Source organism: Gymnogyps californianus, chromosome Z (genome assembly GCF_018139145.2).
Source record: "Gymnogyps californianus isolate 813 chromosome Z, ASM1813914v2, whole genome shotgun sequence".
Taxonomy (NCBI): domain Eukaryota; kingdom Metazoa; phylum Chordata; class Aves; order Accipitriformes; family Cathartidae; genus Gymnogyps; species Gymnogyps californianus.
This window is the reverse complement of record NC_059500.1, coordinates 57985006-58007722: the sequence shown is the minus strand read 5'-3', so window position 1 is coordinate 58007722 and position 22717 is coordinate 57985006. Positions and strand designations below refer to the sequence as shown.

General features: G+C 38.9%; 1 protein-coding gene across 1 annotated transcript in view; it reads right to left on the bottom strand.

Moving 5' to 3' along the window:
* SV2C (synaptic vesicle glycoprotein 2C) overlaps window positions 1-22717 on the bottom strand; it is an 83628-nt gene that overhangs the window by 50046 nt on the left and 10865 nt on the right. Inside the window, exon 2 of the mRNA XM_050913186.1 lies at window positions 10069-10249. Coding sequence (XP_050769143.1) covers window positions 10069-10249 — 181 coding nt within the window. The remainder of the gene's footprint in view (window positions 1-10068; window positions 10250-22717) is intronic.

Sequence of the window (22717 nt, the reverse complement as noted above, 5' to 3'; positions counted from 1 at the left end):
AAATGGCATAAATGTCAGTGAAAAGAATCACAAATGTCAGTCATGATCTTTTTCAGTTATTTTTCATCTTCTGTAATAAAACCCATCAGAAGTAGGCAGAGCAAGAGCAGAATGCATAATTTTTTAGCATTTTCTCAGAAACATGTAATTCAATTGGAAGGAAATACTGACCAAGCAGCATATTACTCTTTTTGATGCAAAAGATGAGCCAGTTGTAGAGCCTGATAGGTTACTTCTGTTTGGAGAAAAAATTAATGACTGAACATGTTATTTGATGCCATCCTGGTTATAGAGAATGTACACATTCTGCCCCGAAATCCTTATTTTACTCTTACTTCTTAATCTGCTTTTTTCAGGATTATGTTCTTCATATCTTTCTAGTTACACTGTTAGGTTTTGGCTATTTCTTTCTGTCTGCCTTTGTTTATATACAGACTCATGCGCACAGAGTCCTCCACTGTCTGGTACCCATGCTCTGCAGCTGCATTTAGTTTCTAGTGAAAGCCGTCTTCTACACAGTTCAGCTTCCACTCGATGTGCATATGGCATATGTTTTGGGTGGAAGGTCATATTTGCTCAGTTCTATTACTTAAAAAAAAAAGTTGTGCTGTTTCTTTTATTTATTCACAAGGAAGGGTGGCTCCTTATCCAACATTTTGAGGCAATTTTAAACAAAAATTTAGATTCAAAAAGAACAACAGTTATTCAGGGTAAAATGACAATACAGAAATAAGCAACTGATCTAATCCCATTTTTCAGCAAAAGAAGGTTCAATTCCTGACCCCAGAAAATAATCTAAACTGAAAGCTATGCTTTTATAATTTTATTTCTGTACACTCTCTGTTCATGTTTGTTCTGTGAAATTATGGGGAGGGGGAAACCAAAAGGAGATTTAAGAGATGCACCCTAGGAGAGTAGGATTCAGTGAAACAAACAATAAGCTAAGGTATATTTGCATTTTCTTTGTCCCAAACAAAGATGATAAAAGTCCGCTAATCTACCTTCAGAGATGTGATTTGTCACAACAGATTTTGGCAACCGCACAGTGCGACAGCTGGGATGAAAACACTTCCACGAGGCATTCAGGAACCTCTGGCTTCAGATAGAAGCCTTTGTTTATTTGCAGATTCACTAGCCAAAGGGGCTTGAAATGCAAAAGCATACAAGGAACAGAGACAATTAGGAAAAAACCCCTTACAGAATACTAAATACACAAGACAAGATGGTGCTCTTCTGAAATACCTTGTCTTCTTCTCTTTCAGACTTGGACAACATCCAGACTAAAAATAAAGATAGTGTCTGTGTGAGATGGCATTTGCGAGTTGTCACCTTGTTATTTGCAATTTGTTAAAAAGTAATAGAGCTCAAAATACAGGTTCAATGTTAATACTCCTGAGATTTGGAAACAGCCCACCACCCTTTGTCCTTCTGTCCAATTGCACCTACTCTTCACTCTTCTTATTAACAGTTCTCTACCCCGACTACCACAAGTCTCATTAAAAAACATCTCTGTTGTTTTCCTTTCAGAACTGCCATTAGACTGACAAAGTATCTAAGAGTGAGCAGCCAGATTGACCAGTTCTCCTTGAGCACTGCTGGATAAAGCCCTACAAAACTGCAGCACACTATGGACTAAGCTTTGCTGATCATTCTACTCATGTTTAAATACACGTGCCTCTTTGGACTGTGTATACTAGAGAAGTCTTTCAGGTACACATGTGGCTTGTATGCTATTAATAGCAAAGAGAGTCCTTATGATAAAGATTCATGTGATTATTTACTGATATCTACAGTACTGTCAGTTCTGATGGAAGCTGAACTGATGAGTAAATAATTCATTCCCCAAATTTACCCAACACTATTTAAAAAAATCATGTCAAATTTGATGTCAAATTCAAGCATATAATTGCAAAGAATTTGCCTGCAGTACTTGCTCAGCTAGATATGTCAGATAAATTGCTTTCAGATCTGCCAGTATTGGTAATCACAAAATCATTATTTATGAATACTTTCTTTTGCAGGTTTTCTTGTTCTTGTTCTTGTTCTTCTTCTTCTTCTTCTTCTTCTTGTTCGTCTTCTTCTTCTTCTTTTCCTTCTTCTTCTTCTCCTTCTTCTTCTTCTTTTTCATTGCTCTTTTCAAGTTTTTACTTGAAAGGCAGATATCATGGTGGGAGTCTATTATAGACCACCCAACCAGGAAGAAGAGGCAGATGAAATATTCTATAAGCAGCTGGGAGAAGTCTCACAATCGCTAGCCCTTGTTGTTGTGGGGGACTTCAACTTACCAGATGTCTGCTGGAAATACAATACAGTGGAGAGGAGACAGTCCAGGAGGTTCCTGGAGTGTGTGGAAGATAACTTCCTGACACAGCTGGTGAGGGAGCCAACAAGGGAAGGCGCCCCGCTGGACCCGTCGTTCGTGAACAGAGAAGGACTTATGGGTGATGTGATGGTTGGAGGTTGTCTTGGGCACAGCGATCATGAAATCATAGAGTTTTTGATTCTTAAAAAAGTAAGGAGGAGGGTCAGCAGAACTGCTACCTTGGAGTTCTGGAGGGCAGACTTTAGCCTGTTTAGGAGCTTGGTTAACAGAGTACATTGGGAGGCACTCCTGAAGGGCAAAGGAATCCGGTAAGGCTGGACATTCTTCAAGAAGGAAATCTTAAAGGCGTAGGAGCAGGCTGTTCCCATGTGCCAAAAGACAAGCCGGCAGGGAAGGCCACCAGCCTAGCTGAACAGAGAGCTGAATTCAGGAGAAAAAAGAGAGTTTATGACCTTTGGAAGAAGGGGCAGGCCACTCAGGAGGACTACAAGGATGTCGTGAGGTTATGCAGGGAGAAAATTAGAAGGCCCAAAGCTCAACTAGAACTTAATCTAGCTACTGCCGTAAAAGATAATAAAAAATGTTTCTATAAATACATTAGCAACAAAAGGAAGGCTAAGGAGAATCTCCATCCTTTATTGGATGTGGGTCCAAACATAGTGACAAAGGATGAGGAAAAGGCTGAAGTCCTTAATGCCTTCTTTGCCTTAGTCTTTAATAGTAAGACCAGTTATTGTCTGGGTACCCAGCCCCCTGAGCTGGAAGACAGGGAAGGGACTAGAATGAAGCCCCCATAATCCAAGGGGAAATCATTAGCGACCTGCTACACCACTTAGACACACACAAGTCTATGGGGCCAGGTGGGATCCACCCAAGGGTACTGAGGAAGCTGGCGGAAGTGCTCACCAAGCCACTTTCCATCAGTTATCTGCAGTCCTGTCTAAATGGGGAGGTCCCAGTTGACTGGAAGTTAACAAATGTGATGCCCATCTACAGGAAGGGCTGGAAGGAGGATCTGGGGAACTACAGGCCTGTCAGTCTGACCTCAGTGCCAGAGAAGGTTATGGAGCAGATCATCTTGAGTGCTGTCACGCGGCATGTACAGGACAACCAGGTGATCAGGCCCAGTTAGCACGGGTTTGTGAAAGGCAGGTCCTGCTTGACTAACCTGATCGCCTTCTATGACAAGGTGGCCTGCTTAGTGGATGAGGGAAAGGCTGTGGATGTTGTCTACCTGGACTTTAGTAAAGCCTTTGACACCGTTTCCCACAGCATTCTCCTGGAGAAACTGGCTGCTCATGGCTTGGACAGGTGCACCCTTCGCTGGGTAAAAAACTGGCTGGATGGCTGGGCCCTAAGAGTTGTGGTGAATGGAGTTAAATCCAGTCGGTGGCTGGTCACAAGTGGTGTTCCCCAGGGCTCAGTACTGGGGCCAGTTCTGTTTAATAACTTTATCAATGATCTGGACAAGAGGATCAAGTGAACTCTCAGTAAGTTTGTGGATGACACCAAGTTGGGTAGGAGTGTTGATCTGCTTGAGGGTAGGAAGGCTCTACAGAGGGATCTGGACAGGCTGGATTGATGGGCTGAGGCCAACTGTATGAGATTCAACAAGGCTAAGTGCTGGGTCCTGCACTTGGGTCACAACAACCCCGTGCAATGCTACAGGCTTGGGAAAGAGTGGCTGGAGAGCTGCCTGGCGGAAAAGGACCTGGGGGTGTCGGTCGACAGCCGGCTGAATATGAGCCAGCAGTGTGCCCAGGTGGCCAAGAAGGCCAGTGGCATCCTGGCTTGTATCAGAAATAGTGTGGCCAGCAGGACTAAGGAAGTGATCGTCCCCCTGTACTCAGCACTGATGAGGCCACACCTCAAATACTGTGTTCAGTTTTGGGCCCCTCACTGCAAGAAAGACATTGAAGTGCTGGAGTGCATCCAAAGAAGGGCAAGGAAGCTGGCGAAGGGTCTAGAGAACAAGTCTTACGAGGATCGGCTGAGGGAATTGGGGTTGTTTAGCCTGGAGAAAGGGAGGCTGAGGGGAGACCTTATCGTTCTCTACAACTACCTGAAAGTAGGCTGTAGCGAGGTGCGTGTCGGTCTCTTCTCGCAAGTAACAAGTGATAGGACAAGAGGAAACGGCCTCAAGTTGCACCAGGGGAGGTTTAGATTGGATATTAGGAAAAATTTCTTCACTGAAAGGTTTATCAAGCATTGGAACAGGCTTCCCAGGGAAGTGGTTGAGTCACCATCCCTGGAGGTATTTAAAAGACATGTAGATGTGGTGTTTAGGCACATGGTTTAGTGGTGGACTTGACAGTGTTAGGTTTACAGTTGGACTTAATGGTCTTAAAGGTCCTTTCCAACCTAAATGATTCTATGAGTCTATACTCTTTCTTTTGATTGTTTTCTGTCATGTAGGCTCTCTACCTTATTTACATGTTTCCCTTCTCTAGGCTTTCTCTCCCTTTTGCATAATCTTCCTTTCTTCATAAGAATACTGTCCTCTTCTCCCAACAGTCTTAGGAAAGACCCCTTCTCTCCCAGCTATCCCAGATTTACATTAGTCAACCTTTACCCACAGATGAAGTTGCAAGGGCTGGATCAAAGCTATTTGGAAAGCTCAGACCTTGCCAACTGCTTCCTTGGCTTGACTGAGAAGCATATCTACCCTTTTGGCATACTCTATCAGCTTTGGAGACAGTCACCTGCAGAGCTATTCATTAGCTCACAGTGTAAAACCATTGATAGCCATGGGTGGGAGACAGCTGGGAGCTGGAGAGGAATTAGAGGCGGCAGGGTGAGAGGACACAAGGTGTTTCATGAGAAAGTGGAGCAAGTGGATATGAAGAGGTAAAAGATAAATGCGACGTAATACTAAATACTGATAACACACAATTATAAAAGCAGCCTGTTGGTCTAGATCTGAAGTTCCTAAAGGCAACTGCTTGTGTAGGCTAACCATCTTGTGCTGTGTCCACATGGTCCATATCTCTGCTGGAACATTTTTACAGTTGTTATGCATACAGACTGCTTGCATGTCCTTCCTGTCTCGGCCATTAAGAGAAGGGGGATATACAACACTAAGAGTTTCTTGCCACTACACATACTACACAAAAGTGGTGGTAAAAGTCAGCATGGATGGATTTGCACAGTCAATCACCTCAAAACTGCTAGTTCCAAGAAACTTCATTCACAGTTTTGCATTTTTGCTGACCGTTGATCCCTCACAAGAGTGTGAAGAATTTGAGAAAAGATCTAAATGATGAGTTTAGTGCTACTACATTGACACCAGCACTCTTTGGTAGATCCCAGTAACATGGAAGGGGTACTGCAGGTAGCTTTAGGGATATTTTCTGAAGAAGGGTTAAGAAAGCTGTCTGAAGACGAATCATGTATTTAATGAAGTATAGTCTAAAGTCTTCTAGAAAAGAAACACTATATGATAGTACATCTCGAGAGAGACTTATTCACAAGGGGCAACAGGCAGGGAAAGGGCTTCTTAATAGCTTTTAGTTACATAAGTTAACCACATCTAAGCTGTACTTCCTAATGTTTCTGTGGGTTTGGAGAAGAAATTTGGCCAAACTGGCAATTTTGGCAAATTAAAAGAAGTCTCTGTAGTGTGGACATAATGTCTGGTTTGTAAAATGGGACATATTTATTTAGTATTTTTTACTTTGCTCATGAAAAAGAATCAGTTTCCTCTGGGAGCAAACATATGAGGTTCTCTGAAGAATTTCTAGACTGTAGTTCATCTCAGGATATTTATTTCAGCTAGATTTTTACTGCATGAAAACTTTAATTACTTTTAGAAGTAACATTTGGGCTGGATAGGCATGATACGTTTTCCCAAATTGTATCATCTTTGGTTATTTCAAAGCAACAAAAATAAAATTTGCTGGGATAACACAAATACATAGTGCACTTTTAAGCACTTTATTCTGAATTGAGTTGTTGTACTTGGAAAAACTGCATCTAAAATTATCTAAAAGTATCAAAAATAGTAAAGTAATAGCTTAGATTTAATAAATACTATTTTTTTTGTAGTAGAGGTTAGATAAAATTCTCTAGCTGAGAATAATACTTCACAATGGCAGTGTTGAATAAGCAACAACTCCCGTTCCATTCAAGTTAACAGCAATGTTATGAGTCATGTCCTGGTATTACAGAAACTTTCCTTTCACAATTTCAAAGACAGATCTAACAAGGTGTTTTTGATGATAAATCTTTGCACATTCCCCCAATGGCTAATGATGAATACAGCTCACAGTCTCTTGTCTAGGTCTTTTTACTTTGTAGGAAACCATGTCTAAAGCCCTCCTAGACCTTTATCAGGCTTTTGGATTCAATTTCCTTTTGAGTTTTGATTTTGGATTAATCATTGGAGGAATCACAGTTATGATACTATTTTCCGTAAAATGAAATGATTTTGCAGGCTGTCCAACATTTCTTTATTCTTTTCACTAGCTTAAGTTCACCTTTCAGACTTTCATATCCCTCAATGCCCTTTACTCAGCAATATCTTAATATTATTTATACTGGTTTTTATTCCAAATCACTTTTTTGCATGCAAAATTTTTACTAGTTTTAGGTTTTTCAGATGCAAAAAAAAATTATTTGCAGGAAATTTTTCCCCCTGAGCAGTTTACTTCTATAAACACATTTTGACTGCAAGAGAATCTAAGAAGAATCTATTTTATAGTATTTTTTATAAATAAAATTTTCTATCAGATGCTGGTATTATTTTTCATGCTTCTTAATCTATTTTCATATTATCTAGAAGATAAAAGACCACTTCAAACTCTATACACCTAAATGATTTTATCTTTTTTGAATAATTCTTAATATTTTATTGACTTTTAATTATATGAAATGTCCAGATAACTCTCCACCCCTTCAGAAAGCTCTTCTCCAATTTGAGTAACAATACTATTTTGCCTTTAAAACGTACGATTCAGTTCTTTGCTTAAAATTATTCCTATTTCATATTTGGGCTCTTTGATTCACACAAACTTACTGGAACAAAGCCTTCTCCCTTGGTAACAGAGATATATATTCAGTGTCTTTCACTAAGAAAGGGGAACTGACATCTACTGTCCAAAGACAGGACCTCTAAAATGAAGAGAGGTTATAAAGAGAAATTAAGTTGCATTTCTATTCCTATTCAACTAACATAACTTCTTTTTCATTCGAGCAAGACATGGAATGTAGTAAAGAATGCAATAAATGTTCAAGATTTAATTCAAACCCTTTAAGCAAATTTCCTGTCATATTGCAAAAAGATATGGCTTCAAAGGTGGCTCAAACATCTGGGAGTTCTTCAGTGAGTAATACCAAAAGGAGTTTGCCTTCTTGCACAGCAGCTGATGCGAAGTATCTGGAAACAGAGACCTGTTGTATGCTCTAACAGTGGGTGTATTTGTGCCCAGCTGTTTAAAAGTGAAAAGATTTTACTTCGCTGCCTCTGCAGCTGGAACGTTCTAGCCTCTCCCTTCTTTCTTGGTGCTTGGCATATGATGTGTCTGTTGCTGTTACAGCTGCTCTCAACATAAGATCATATCCAAAACAGGATCAAAAAACAGAGAAAAGGCAGAAGTGACACAACTACCATCTTGAATATGGCTCTTAAGTGAAAAGTAAGCCCTCTCTGAGAGAGAGTGAGCAGATGAAAAAGAAGGGCTTCAAACATGCAAAGTCTGGTGGAAAAACTGCATCATCACAGGCAAGCAGTAAGAACAGAAAAAGGAAGACCTTTCCCTCATCTTGAGGGTACGAAGCACAGATTCAGTTCTAGAAACATTGTGGGTTTTACGATATAACTCTGATAACAGCTGAAGGACGTTATTCCGGGGAGAAATCCGGTCTTTGAAGAAAACAGCAAATGTGAGTCAGCCATGACTCTTTCTCTGCAGTAATTGCTATGAGGAATGACTCTCTAGCTCACGCTGTCTTGGGATTTTTTTGTTGTTGTTGGTTGGTTGGGGCATTTTTTGTGGGGGTGGGAGTTTAAAATGTAGTACATGGTGGCAAATTATCTATGATCTATTCATGCAGGTCTCAAAGACTTTGGACACAGTGGGGACCCACACAGAGGTATAAGATACAGATATGAAGGGCTTGCTCCTTCAAAGACTGTTAATCATAAGCTGTACACAACAGAACGTGCTTCCCAATCCAGGACATACATCCATCACAAGTAAAGCTACAGGCACTGTATGTGACTGGAAAAGCTACTGTTAGAGATGAGGAGGAGACTCTGCAGGTAAGTTTGGCATGAGGCATGACAAATACGTATTTTGCCATATGCCCCAAGAGGGACAATCTGCGTGAAAGCCAACAGTGTCACAAACCTGTCTGCCAAAAGACAAAACCTTTGTGGTACAAGGGACCAGTATTGCCCTCATTAATTGGGCAGGCTTAGCAGGAATACAACAAGCTTCTGGACTTTGACAGGATCATGGAAGAGTGAAAATGTCATGCAACATGATCAATGTTTCTCTATGGAGAGACAAAACATAGCACCTGGAACTGATAGTGACCTATGATATGAAAAACATGTAAATAAGCTGGAAGGGATTTTTTTGTTTTGTTTTTCTAAGTATTTTAAGAATCAGAACAGTTGCCATTTCCTCTTAATCTCTTTTAAAGTTGTATCTGACAATTTGGTGACAAACTAAGGAGATTCTTCTAGCAAGAGGACTCCTCACATCTCCTTCCTCTCTCCCCTTGCCCTTCCATCCCCCTTCCCAAATCAGTTTAATAGTACTTAGTGCTATGGTAATTTCTTTTTGGTATGGGTGTCTAGTCCTACCCTGCTTCAGACCAGTTCAAGGGATTTCTAAAACTGCAAACATCACACAATAGTGTTAGTGCACTATGGCTACAAAAACTACAGCCAAGAAACCATACAAGCAGTGGACTTCATGTGCATGGCTTTACGACACAGCATACTGTGCTCTCACCAGCTCCCGTCTGTTCAGCATCCTAAAGGTTGATAGTGGCCTGAAATGGAATTGTAATTGGGACTTTCGATCTGAATCAAGCATTTACCAGAAGTGCTAAACTAACTGCTCTGCAGAACAGAGCTCTTGATTATCCAAGGGTGCAGTAAATGTAGAAGTTTTCTCATTGTAATTTATTTGTGTATTTTAATCTCTGCTCATGTAAGTTTAAAATGATAAACTTAGTCAACCATTACCAGTATCTTAAACTTTTCCAACAACTGCAAAGTTATTTAAATGAAAAGTAAAGCAAACACAGGGCCACAAATACCATTCTTCTGGAGAGAGCAATAACATTTGGCACACTCTAGGGACTCATTTTAAATTCGACAGTCTTGACTGCATTGGTATTATAAACAATATTACACACACAAAGACATTAGAAACTTCACAAATATTACTGAAATTTTACAGTACACCTGTGAGGAGGGTATTATTTTGCTGACTGAACAAGCAATACATAGAGAAGCCGAGGCATAAAAGAGTTAAGCAAGTTGATCAAGTTCACAAAGCAAGTCTGTTGCAAAATAAGAACAGAACTCAATCTCACAATTTGCAGTCTGTGTCTTTCCCCTAAAATCATTATTCTTCCCCTTCAGGTTGTTATTTAGGAGTGTGGTAGCTACTTTGTTTAATTCTCTCGCTCCTGACAGACTATATTTCTACATTAAATAATGTGCTTTTGCAAACAGAAAAGTTTTATTAACACATAGAATTGCAGAAATGAACAAAACCAGAGGAGCTTACCCAAATCCAGAAAACAAGCGACAGAAGAGGAAGAAGCCATAACCCTGGACAAATGATGAAAGGAAGGCAAAGAATCCATTGACAGACATGCATATCAGGAGTGACTGTCTCCTTCCCACCTTGTCTGCCAAGCCTCCCCAGAAGAATGCCCCCACCATCATCCCAAGGTACACTATGCTACCTGCAATACACAAAAAAAAAGATGTTGTTTTGTGAGCTACATAACTGACCACAATTGACCACATCAAAAATAGTTGATCTTCTATATTTACAAAACAAACAGTATAGAGATTAATTTCTTCTTTCTCAGTGAATAGAAATTATATGCGTAGCTTTGCAAATGTACCTAGGAAGAATAGATTTCCTACGGTGTCTTTGTCATCTGTTACCAGACACACTGAAGCTTAATATAATTATTAAACAAGGTGCCTTTAGCTAAAACAATTACAATACAGGCAAATAAGACTGACTGGGAGAAAGAACACCACCATTTCCTCAGTAATAAACTGCATTCGTGTTAAACACTGCAAAAATTATAATTTCCCGTACAAAAATAAATTGTCTGGACATTTCTAAGCAGTCCTGTAGGGGATTAATCACTGGGAGTTAGATGTGCTAAGTCTAAAGGAAGCTGATTATGAAACAGACACTTTCCATTTGAGATCTATAGAATCAAAGATGTCCAGCTTGATTGTTTTTTTTCTCCCTTCTACTTCAGTATACTGCTTTATTTAAAAAGGCACTGTCCTGTATACAGGAAAACACTGGAATATTTTGGTTTTTTTTTTTTCCTCCAAAGAATTTTGAACAGATTCATTACAGTTTAGTTACATACATTAAAATGAGACAGGGAAAAACTACTTTGGGGTGATTTTTTTTTAACCTTATTAATATTTTCAACATGAAGTAATTTCCCACAGAAATATAAGTTGAAACATTTAACACTTTGACCATTCACATCTTAGCATATTGTACATTATTTCCTTTCCAGGGACAAACCTTCTGTGGGACGTTTGGCAAAGATGCATAACACATTGAGCAGACTGTCAGAAGAAAAAGTAGTTCCCAAGCTTTGGACAGAACCAACCAGATTTGTATTTTATTTGATATATGTAATTCTTTTCCCACCTAATTTCTTACTGAACTTCCCATATTGGGTTTTATCTACCTAGCAGTTGCTACCATCTTGTACATCTACTAAAGAGCAGGAATTAAATATAAAGTAGCTAGAAGCAGCTAAAATACTAGCCATCCTTGTCCGGTGTCTCTTTTTGATCAGCCACAAGAATGGACAAATTCCCCAGCAACTCTGCTGGGCTTTAATTGCCGTTGTGTAAAATTCTGGCCTCCAAAAGAATCACCTCTGCCCTGCACAAGGTAGTTAGAAGGGAAGGAAAGCTGAAAAAAAACCACTTAAATGCCTGGACTTGGTTAACTGCATATCAACATAGAGGTCATTCGTCAGTACTTCCATGCTTGGAATTCCAGACGTTAACATCTGAAGTGCTGACATCTGCAGGGTCTCATGCACCCCAAAATGTCCCTGTTCCCCCTCATGTTTTGTACAAGTAGTTTCCACTGCTTCTTCCTTATGAGACATCGTTTTAAAACATTTGATAGAACACACGTTGTGTTAAATGTATATTAGCAAGACAGGGAGTTATATTTTGGTTAGGTGAGTATGCTGTTTTTATCAATACCGTTTGCCATCGATTGTGACCAATACTAGCAAATCAGTCTTTTCTGCAGCTGCCTTTTTAGCCAATATAAAATAAGAACAGGATATTTGTAGACTGACTGTCTTCTCCATGAGTACCTCGGGACAGGATGACAGATCCATTGCTGCTCTCACAGCAATTACATGCTCCTCACAGGAGCATTAACTATCTCTTTACCTAAGCAAGAGCAACAGGCTCCTTAAGAAGAACAGTTAAATGTCTTCTCAAAACAACTCTTGTCAATGGACATTTTCTAGCTATTACTGGGATCTTAGTCTTTCATCCAAGGATATCGATGAGAATGTAGGTAAATCCAGAATTTGCTGAATTACTAAGATATCTTTGTTCTCTTTACTCTTAGCCCAGGAAGGACACAGACACTACAATATTCTTTTTGGTTTAGAGGTGTCTAGCAACAGACCTCTATCAGATAGCTCCTTCATTCTGATCAGAAATTTTTATTCCAATAATTGAGATTTTCCTGAGAATGTACACACAGCTCGTACATTTTCTGGTCCTAAAGAGACAAAGCTTGGTGAGTGGCTTAGCATATTCACTCAACTGCTTTACGATCTCTCCTGTGGGCAAGGTTACTGCACCACGCTGCAGGTAGACCAGTACTCACAAGCAGTTTGGAAACTCCATCCAGCAGAGCTGGTGCTTGCTTATCAATATTAGTTGAAAGAACTTAGCAAAAATAGTTCAATAGCTGCATTGCCAGCAGACTGATTTCAAAAAGGCAAATAAAATTGTTAATTTTTACTCTTAAAGTGAAATTCCTTACATTCTTTCACACCTAAACATTGTTGGGCTTTCCCAGTCAACGCTCTAATATTAGAAATACTCAGAGAACGCCAATCAAATAGTTTTGTAATTCTTTATATAGAAAAGTTTGAAATATTTTATGCAAATAGTCTTAATTTTACCAAGTAATTACTTTCCTTATGATGCACAGAAATATCAAAACACTATGAACAATGAAAGAAAAAAGTTTCCAAATCTTGAGAGTTTAAAAACTTTAACCTTTCTTTTTGATGACAAGTCCTTTGGTCATTGTACTGCGCTTTGACCTCTCTTATACTGATGTAATTCTCCTGAAGAGCATTCAAAAGATGCTGCTAAAAATAATATTCTCCTCCTATCAATAAAGTGCTATAAATAAGCTGTTTTCTGAGCTGCACCATCAGCTTATTCTTTCCCATTATATCAACTTTGAATTTTTTCCTAATTGCCTTGCAGACCCTCCACAATCCCTCTCCCCCACCAAAGATCTGTATCCCTTACATTCTGAACCTACTGCAGCTACCAGTGATACCTGTTTCAGTGTATTTTCCTGTATTTCTTCTTTTTCATGTTTTCTGTCTCTCTTTATACAGAACATAACCCTGCCTGCAGCCCCAAAAGGAAGTCCCCTTCCTCTCAACTTTCAAATAATTCCTTAAGGTGTTTCCCCCCTGCAACAATATTTGCAATAAGCCATAAAAGTGGCAAATGGCAAAGAAGAACTCTAACTATGAACAGTGAAAATAGCTGAATAACCACCTAAAAAATGGAAGTAACCAATGACATCAGATTATAATTTGAACCTTCATCATCCCTTCATTTCCAGCCTTTGTAGCTCTTCTTTATTGTGTCATGCCACTGGTCAGAACATAAATCTCGTGAGGAAAACACTATAATTTTTTTGTATACCTTTCATAAAGCACATATATTTTGCATAAATTTATATGTGTAAAAATTAAATATCCTGTTGTTGGTCAGACCTTGCTCCCTTTTCTCATTACCTTTAAACACTGGTCAACAAAAAAATAATTGTATGGGTGTACATATATGTATATAGGTTTTAATCTAGCATGTCATCCTCAAGGTGGTACTCCCTTTTTGAGCAGCTACTACCAATCACAAAATTGGCTGCTTTTCTTTTTCTTTTTGGTACAGCACACTTGTGCCTCTAAAGAAGTTAGCTTATACAGCAGAAGGCACACACTGATTTGAATTCCAGCATGATCCTAGAAATATGTTTTTAAAAATTAATGTTTATTTTAAAATACAAAGATTACTGATGATATCTGTAACACAAGTCTTTGATTTTCCCCACAAAGTAAAGTGTAATCTCAAACTCTGTCATTTGGTGGAAAGGCACTGAGAAGAGGCAAGTGGCAGCTGAAAAGAAACTCACACCATGCTAAAATGAATGTTCTCTTCTATTGATATTTTACCAAGTTTTAGCAACCTATATTTTCTTTCTACAGCAGAAATTCTACATACTTCAATGATTTTCCCCATTGTACAAATGTACAAAATACACACTTGCATCCTTTTCAGATGAGGGGACCCGAGTCTGGAATTGGTTTACACCATGCACACGCTTTGGCTACCAGGTGGCTAGATATTTTTTAAACAGATGTACACACAGCATCTTTCAGGTTGCTAGCAACAGCTTAACCTTACAAAGCAGCTGACCAAGAACTCCCTCAGTATCCAAACTAGTTATGGGCTATTTAAGCAATGGGATAAGAATACATGCATGATCAGTCACTGAGGTTGAGTTAAACACTATTTTACTCCTTGTGCTGCCATAACTTCATTACTTGCCACTGTCTGTTGCAATTCAGAGCCTGGTGTCTAAATGATAGCCAAACCCTTCTGAGACATCTGTCTGTAAGTACAAACTTCACTGGGAGAAAATAAAGCAATGAAAGCAAAGTCAGACTTCCTTGCAACAGAGACACTCAGGCTATGGGACTCACTGATGGTCGTCTTTTGCTTTAACACACCTCTTATGAAGTAGATAGAAAGCTAGCCTGAAGTTGTTTCTTTCCTATTGTGTAGTTTAGGTCATTTGTCTGAGTGAGTGAGGAATGCATTTCATACAACTGGAAAACATACTCTTATTTAAAAAAAAGTGTCTAAAAATAAGATTAAAATATTATTGATATTTTGGAAAACGAGATTATAAGTGTGGTCCTAAGACAGCTCCAAGAGGAGAAAAACTCCTTTCATAAGAATTATACAGTACTTTAATCAGTGTTTTATTTACTTGTACTAGGATGTTCCCATGTGCTAGTTTAGAATATAACAATTCATAGTGAAGAACTCCAATGCCTATAAGTAGCATAATAAGTAAGAATATCCAGATTTATCTTTGTTTTAACCCTGATAAACAGCATATTCAGAGTTTAAAGATTATAATCTTTCAGAACTATACTTAATTATAATCTGTTATTAGTTTCTTTGATCAGAAAAGACTTTGAAAAAATCGCAACCCATGCAGCAACTAACTTCAGTCAAACATAACATCTAATTAACTGTTTATAATAAGAGGTAATTAAAGCAAACACTTTTCCATTAAGATGACAAAAAGAAGAAAAGTGTAATAACTCCATAACTGGCAGAAGAACTCCATTTTCTAAAGCCAGTGTCTTTGGATGTCTAAAACCATCTGTGCAGTCAGAATATTGGATCTTCAGTTCTTATTTGTTGTATTATGCCATTCACCTCCTCAGAGGTACTAACAGTCCAACATTCTTACATAAAGAACTGCCACAAACTTATTTTCCTCCGTAACAACTATTTCTCCTTTTCTCTGAACAGTGTTTGAAGTGGTGGAACAACAAGCTCTATATTTATGGAATGGTAAATTTTTAAGATGTTGATCTAAGTGGTTAAAGGAGTAAAACATCGATTGTTCAGCCATGCAAAAAGTTGATGGGTACTGTTTTCCAACAAATGTGTGAGCCAGCCACCATATTAAATAAAATTAAAATTTTGCATGAGTCTTTGCAAGTTCAAGACTTCTCAAGCTATGGATTTCCTTCATCTAAATGGTAGCTGTTTCCCACAGCAATCATTTTGTGTCTCAACTTCAGATGTTAAAAAATTGCTCTTACCTCATAATAGGCAATATATGCAAATCCCCAAATGCCACAGCATATCAAGCTCTTTTTCTATTACTACTCTTCAGACTAATCCACTCCTCCTGCCTTCCCTTTCAGGACAGCTGCAGACAGGCTTCAATCTGCAATTTCATACTGTCTGGCGCAGATGCTTAATTACACATTTGTTTTGAAGCTTTTTGCTCTTCTGCTTAATATATATTTACAAACAGGCAAGTTTCACTTAATATTAAGTTCTTAGAATTATTTCTAGCAATCATGGCAGTAGGGCTTACCTGTTTAAATACATGAAAGGTATAAAGCTATTTTAAAATAAATGCTGAAGCTCTTCAGTCTCAATATAAAAGTTTGTACAGTGTCTATCACACTGCAGTGATTCTTGGACCTTTGAGTGTCACTTGCAGCTGAGTAACCTGTATGCTTAGTCCTCTAATAGTAATAATTCCAAAGTGACAAGTCTTCGCATGACAGACCATGTAGCTTTTGCATATTTTTTTAGCTGCTTAGTGCACAAGACATTCTGGATATCCTTCACAGTCAGTAAAAAAGGACAACTTTATCTCCATAATAACTAAAGAAAGAAATAAATTCACACTCATTGAGAAGAAGGAAGATACTGAATCCCAGTGAGATCAGTGAAAGAAAAGACAACGCCGTCTCCTGAAACATGCTGAGCAATACAGAAACATTAATGTTTACATGAAGGGAAGAAAACTAAAAAAATTGTTTCAATCCAAAACAAGTTTTAAAAAATGTTTATTAATTTCTGAAAGTCTGTTCCTCTAGTATTTACATAGGAAAACAACTCAGGGAAATGCTCTGATGTAAAGGCTACCAAAAATACATAGCATACAATTCATAGCTCAAATCAATCAAATAAAAACAATACAATAAATAGTCCCTCTGCTCCATCAACAGAAAAAAGAAAACAAGCACCTTCTTATACCACTTTCAAACATACCTACAAAACATCTGATGACATTCAATCTGATACCAATCCAGAAACTTCACATAAATAGAAATCAAGAGAACTGCATCTGGTTCTCAGACAAAATGATCCAATTCTCAGACAATACTGATGAACTGCAATAGAGGAACTCAGCCATGAAAGTCAGGAAAATGGAAGTGAAAGCATAGCTGAGCAAAAGCAAGATTATACTCGATTGACCAGCACAGATAGGAAAATGAAAGAGCAAGTAACTCAACAGTTCTATGTGCAAACCTATTTTTGATCTTTAAGATAATAGGGAAAAAACCGTCATCAGCAACACAAGCAACCCAAGGTTTGTAATAGTATGACAGGCATAATTTGATGATTGATTTAATCAAAGGAAAACTGTCGTGAGGTAGCCAAGTATTGTACTTCTAAAGAGAAGCCTCAAAAATACAAAACAAAGATAAAGCCTAGAAAAAGAAATTTAAAAAAAAAAAACACATTTTTTTCCATATTTTTTTCTCTTTCAAAAGGATCAAGTCCCAATTTTCCAGAGAACTGAACTCAAAAAGGGAAATAGATGTAGAAGCCCACTATGGAACCTCCAAGATAGTTCGAAGACAACTGAAACTAAGTGAATGGGACTTACGGCATACACAGAAAGAAGAAAGCACCTAATGCAAGACAAAATTTGACAATACAAAATTTTAGGTCAACAAAATTTTAGACCAACAAATACCTACAATATATTTGTCTTGATTTAACATTGAGACTGAAGTGAAAAAGGTCTCACGGTATGGCTACCCAAACTCATCACCCAGCTGTGCTCTTACAAAGGTCAAAGATGAGCCAGGAAGACAATTTTTTTTCTTGGGAGGAAAGGAGAAGTGAGAACAGTTCTGTCCTCTCCATGAAATAAAAAAAACCCCACAGTTTTTTCCAGGAAAACAACTTGCATATATGTCCAAATCATGAATCTACTCCAGTGTGTGCCCACCCTGAGGGAAATTCCAGAGGTTAAAACACATAGCTGGAAAAGTTAGACCAAAGCTTTTCCAGTGCTATAACAGAAATACCATCCATGTGAAAGTCAAGGGGTCCCACAACAATCTTTTGCACAAATGTCATTCAGGTATTAGTTAATTTTTTTGTTTCCTCTGGCATGCTTGTATTAAATTTATGTGCCTAATATGTCTACTTTTGATTTGTTTCCTGTATGTCAGGTGTGAGATTTACAGCCTGAAGTGTTTGTGGAGTAAGGCTCAATTTAATTCCAACAGGAAAAAAATTGGCATTTTGCCTTCAAGTTTCCTCTCATTGGGCTAAAGAGACTAATTCTGGTTTACGTATTAAGTGCAGAACAAGGTGATTTAGCTCTGGACCTTTACATCATCTGTTAATTTAGAAAAACATAATATTTTCTTGTTTTAGGAGTCTGTATGCTATTAACTCTGCTTTCAGTTCGAGGGATGTTCATCTTATAATGTATCTAAAATTTACAGAAGCAGGTGTGCTGACACATGTTTTTTTAGTAATGAAATAATACTTTGTCTTAACAGATGAGTTTCCTCTGTACTCAGATATTATTTTAATTGAAACACTGTAATAACAGAAGGAATAACTGCTCCTGCTTTTCCTCAGATCCAAATTAGATAAATTAAAAAGTGTATAGAAGAAGCTCAGTAACTGCAGAGATTGTGACAGGTAATAGATTACTTGTTAGGATGGGGAATTTTCTTCACAGCTGTGTTTTCTGATAAGGCAGCAAAATAGAGAATATAGTAAAACGGTACCTTTGCAGTACATTGTCATCATCACTTCTGCTTTAAGAAAGTTATCATGTCAATAACTAAGTCTTTAAAAAAAGTACCATCTACTACTAGATGTTAGCATCATTTTTATTTGTTCCAGAACAGATTTCTCAGAATAAAAAATGGATCAGAGTTATTCCATTTTCTTCATTAGAATCATTTACAAACTGAATACTGGTAGTGATTATTGCAGCAAACAGCAGCACACTGCAATTTCATACTGCTATTGCTTGGCTAGCTAAATCAACAACGCATTATAGAGAAAAAGACCAAAGCACTGCATCCTTGATACTCACAACAAAAATAATCAATCAGCATTCAAATTTAGCAACACGGGGCTGTAAGAACAAGCCAATATGTGGTATTTTTCTTCCCATATCAACAATATTTTTACAAGATGGTAGTTACCAATATGCAATATATAGAGCACAGACTTTATCAAAAACTCAGGTAATCCCAGGTGACGATGTGAAGCTGTTGACAGATTCCCTAGGTGCTGCCACTGAACATACTATTTTCACAGTATCTTCTCCTTTGATCCAACAGTTCCTTCTGGCATTAGTGAGAAAATCCTAACAGACAAGGTTTGGCTAAAACACACCTAGTTAAGCTGTTCTAATACCCCTAATTCCTGTTTTCTTCCACTGCAACTGCGGAGGTTCCTCTGGATTTTTCTGCTCTCAGATTTAGATGTTAAATTCAATGCACTCTTTGCACATCTCTGAATTGACCCTGTCATGCTAGAAATTGCTGTGACTTTGCAATTTGAAATGCACCTCCATGGCAATCCTGAGAATCAGAATGATTATAAATGCTGCATATGACTGAACAGTGCATAGCACTGTGCGATGTGCTAGGATTAATTAAATTTCAAAGCAAAAAAATATATTTTACTAAAGCTTTAAATTGCCCATGCAGTCATCTACATTAATCATCTCATTTCATATCAAAAGTGTTCATTTTGGCTACAGGTTTTATTGCCTGAATGTTAATTTCTTATTTGCCTAGTCCTGCTTCTGACTCAAACCAGAGCAGAGTCCATGAATATCACTAACTTTTAATTAGTGTTGAATTAAAACAAAAAGCCCAAAATATATACACCTACATTAATAACAGATGCACCCAACTCCGCAAATCAAAGCACGCGATACTAAGAACTAATTAATAAAACTGTGCTCCTAGTGAAAGTATCTGTACAACATTAAAGCTAACAGTTGATTATTTCTTCAGTGTTTAATCAGCCATTAACTCTCCTTACAGTAACTATATTCCAGTCCTGTGTAAACTTCTTTCCTTGCAAATGACAGGAAATAACTTTTTCCTATTTTGCTTCATCCATAGAGTGGCTGTTACCACCTGTGTTCCAATAAAGTGAAAGGGTGGGGGAAGAGAAACAGTACTAAAAAAAAAACCCGAAACAAAAAAACAAAAAGCAAAACCAAAGACCTTCCACTGGTTTCAGAAAAAGACATTGAATTAGGCCTAATGTCATCAGGAACAGGTTACCAAAATAAAGGTCTGAAACTCACACATCTCCAAAAGTGCCTGACAAGAGAACTGGTCTACCTCACCCAGCACAAAACAGCATATGAATGACAAAGGAAATTTCCATTGCTAATGGTCCCACATCTTCTTTCTGCTTTCCCATTTAGAGTCATTGAAATAGATTAACTAATCCAATGTCAGAATGAAGAATAACAGATCAGAATAATTCTCTGTATGGTGCCAATACACCTGCAGGTGCTGGTGATGTTAAACAGGCTTTTTAATTACGTATTTACAACAGTGCCAGGAGGCACTGTTATAATGTCTAAATGGAAAATTGTTTAGATGACTGTATCTATCAGTTCATGATCTCCGTTTAACAAGACTTGCTAGTGGCAACTTCAGAACCAACCTTGAAAATCACCCTGAATTCTAGCAGATTAAGAAAATACTTGTGCTTTGTGAAAATCAGCAGGTCTGACAAATGCCAGACAAAAGCAATACACAGCACAATAGAGTCACATATCGCATGGGTTATATTCATCCATACTCCCTCAACTTCGTATGAGGCTCTCCACTGCTAACCATATACAGCAAATAATTTCAGTCCCGCTAACATGTCATGAAGAAATGTGCAAATGGGCCACCTTTGCCTATCCTTGAGAACGTAGACTTTTTTTAACACTATGGATACAGAGTCAGTGTCATTTTACACCATTTTCTTAATTTTCCTACTTTACATTACTCTCCCAGCTTTCTACAATCCCCCAAAAAGTCACATAAAAACATCTGTCTGCCTGATAAACGGGTTTCTGTGAGTCTTTGAAGACACATGGTCCATCATACGTTTATCCTGAGAAAAGCTTACTTGTTAGTAAGAGCTAGAATAACTTGACATACGTAATGTGTCATGAAAAACTCTTGATTTTGTTTCCAGTAGCTGGAACAAAGACTGGTAGATGTTGGGTAAAAGGGTCATTGGTTTAAGAGAGTCAGGGAACATTTTACAGTTAGTGGCAGGGAAGTGCCCATCTAGAAGTCTGACTAGTAAGTAGAGTTGGCCTGGGTGTAAAATCTGAGATTCTTCAATTAAAAAAAAATTGTGGACAGAACTTCCCTAAGTTGCCCACAGTTCTAGTCACATAATAAATCTGCGAGGAACTCCTCCTAGACTCCTGCGGCCTGTTAGTTTGTTGTAGTACATGAAACTGCAAAACATTGCATTTATATCATCCCCTTCTATCAAGCCTTCCCATTCTGTATAGGGCCGAGAACTGTTGAAAAATGGGTAAGCATAAATGAATAAATAAACTTTATTAAATATGTCAGTAAATAACAGTGTCTTGGACAAACTGTTAACTATCACTATAGCTGTTGCTAAACAAGTTTTTGCATAAATATTTTGAAAAATTTACATAAGTCATATTCATGTATCTATTCTAGCAGTAACTCAGTATTATTCTGTATTGGGTTTGTGTGGCAAGGTTTTGGTAGTGGGGGGGCTATAGGGGTGGCTTCTGTGAGAAGCTGCTAGAAGCTTCCCTCACGTCCAATAGCACCAGTGCCAGCCATCTCCAAGACGGACCCGCCGCTGGCCAAAGCTGAGCCCATCAGCAATGGTGGTAGCGCCTCTGGGATAACACATTTAAGAAGGGGGAAAAGTTACTGGGCAACAGCAACTGCAGCGGGAGAGAGGAGTGAGAATATGTGAGAGCAACAACTCTGCAGACACCAAGGTCAGTGAAGAAGGAGGGGGAGGAGGTGCTCCAGGTGCCAGAGCAGAAATTCCCCTGCAGCCCATGGTGAAGACCATGGTGAGGCAGGCTGTGCCCCTGCAGCCCATGGGGGTTAACAGTGGAGCAGATATCCCCTGCAGCCTGTGGAGGACTCCACGCTGGAGCAGGTGGATGCCCAAAGGATGCTGTGACCCTGTGGGAGACCTGCGCTGGAGCAGGCTCCTGGCAGGACCTGTGGCCCCATGGAGAGAGGAGCCCACACTGGAGCAGGTTTGCTGGCAGGGCTTGTGACCCCACGGGGGACCCACGCTGGAGCAGTCTGTTCCTGAAGGACTGCACCTCGTGGAAGGGACCCATGCTGGAGCAGTTCGTGAAGAACGGCAGCCTGTGGGAAGGACTCAAGTTGGAGAAGTTTGTGGAGGACTGTCTCCTGCGAGAGGGACCCCACGCTGGAGCAGGGGAAGAGTGTGAGGAGTCCTCCCCCTGAGGAGGAAGGAGCGGCAGAGACAACATGTGACGAACTGACAGCAACCCCCATTCTCTGTCCCGCCCTGTGCCACTGCAGGGGAGAAGGCAGAGAAAATTGGGAGTAAAGTTGAGCCCGGGAAGAAGGGAGGGGTGGGGGGAGGGTGTTTTTAAGATTTGGTTTTATTTCTTATTATCCTACTCTGATTTGATTGGTAATAAATTAAATTCATTTTTTTCCCCAGGCTGAGTCCGTTTTATCCATGATGGTAATCGGTGAGTGATCTCCATGTCCTTGTCTCGATCCATGAGCCTTTTGTTATATTTTCTCTCCCCTGTCCAGTTGAGGAGGGGGAGTGATAGAGCGGCTTTGGTAGGCACCTGGCATCTAGCCAGGGTCAACCCACCATATATTCCTTCATTTAAGTATTTATACTTGTATAGTATAGTGACTTCAATTCTACATCAGCTATGAAAGTCGTGATATTCCATACATTTGAAACAATACAAAACTAGTACTTCAAACAAGGGAACCAGGTGTGTACAGTGAGAATAGATGTACCTATCACAAGAAAAGAATTACATCTGCAGTAAAATGCAGTCA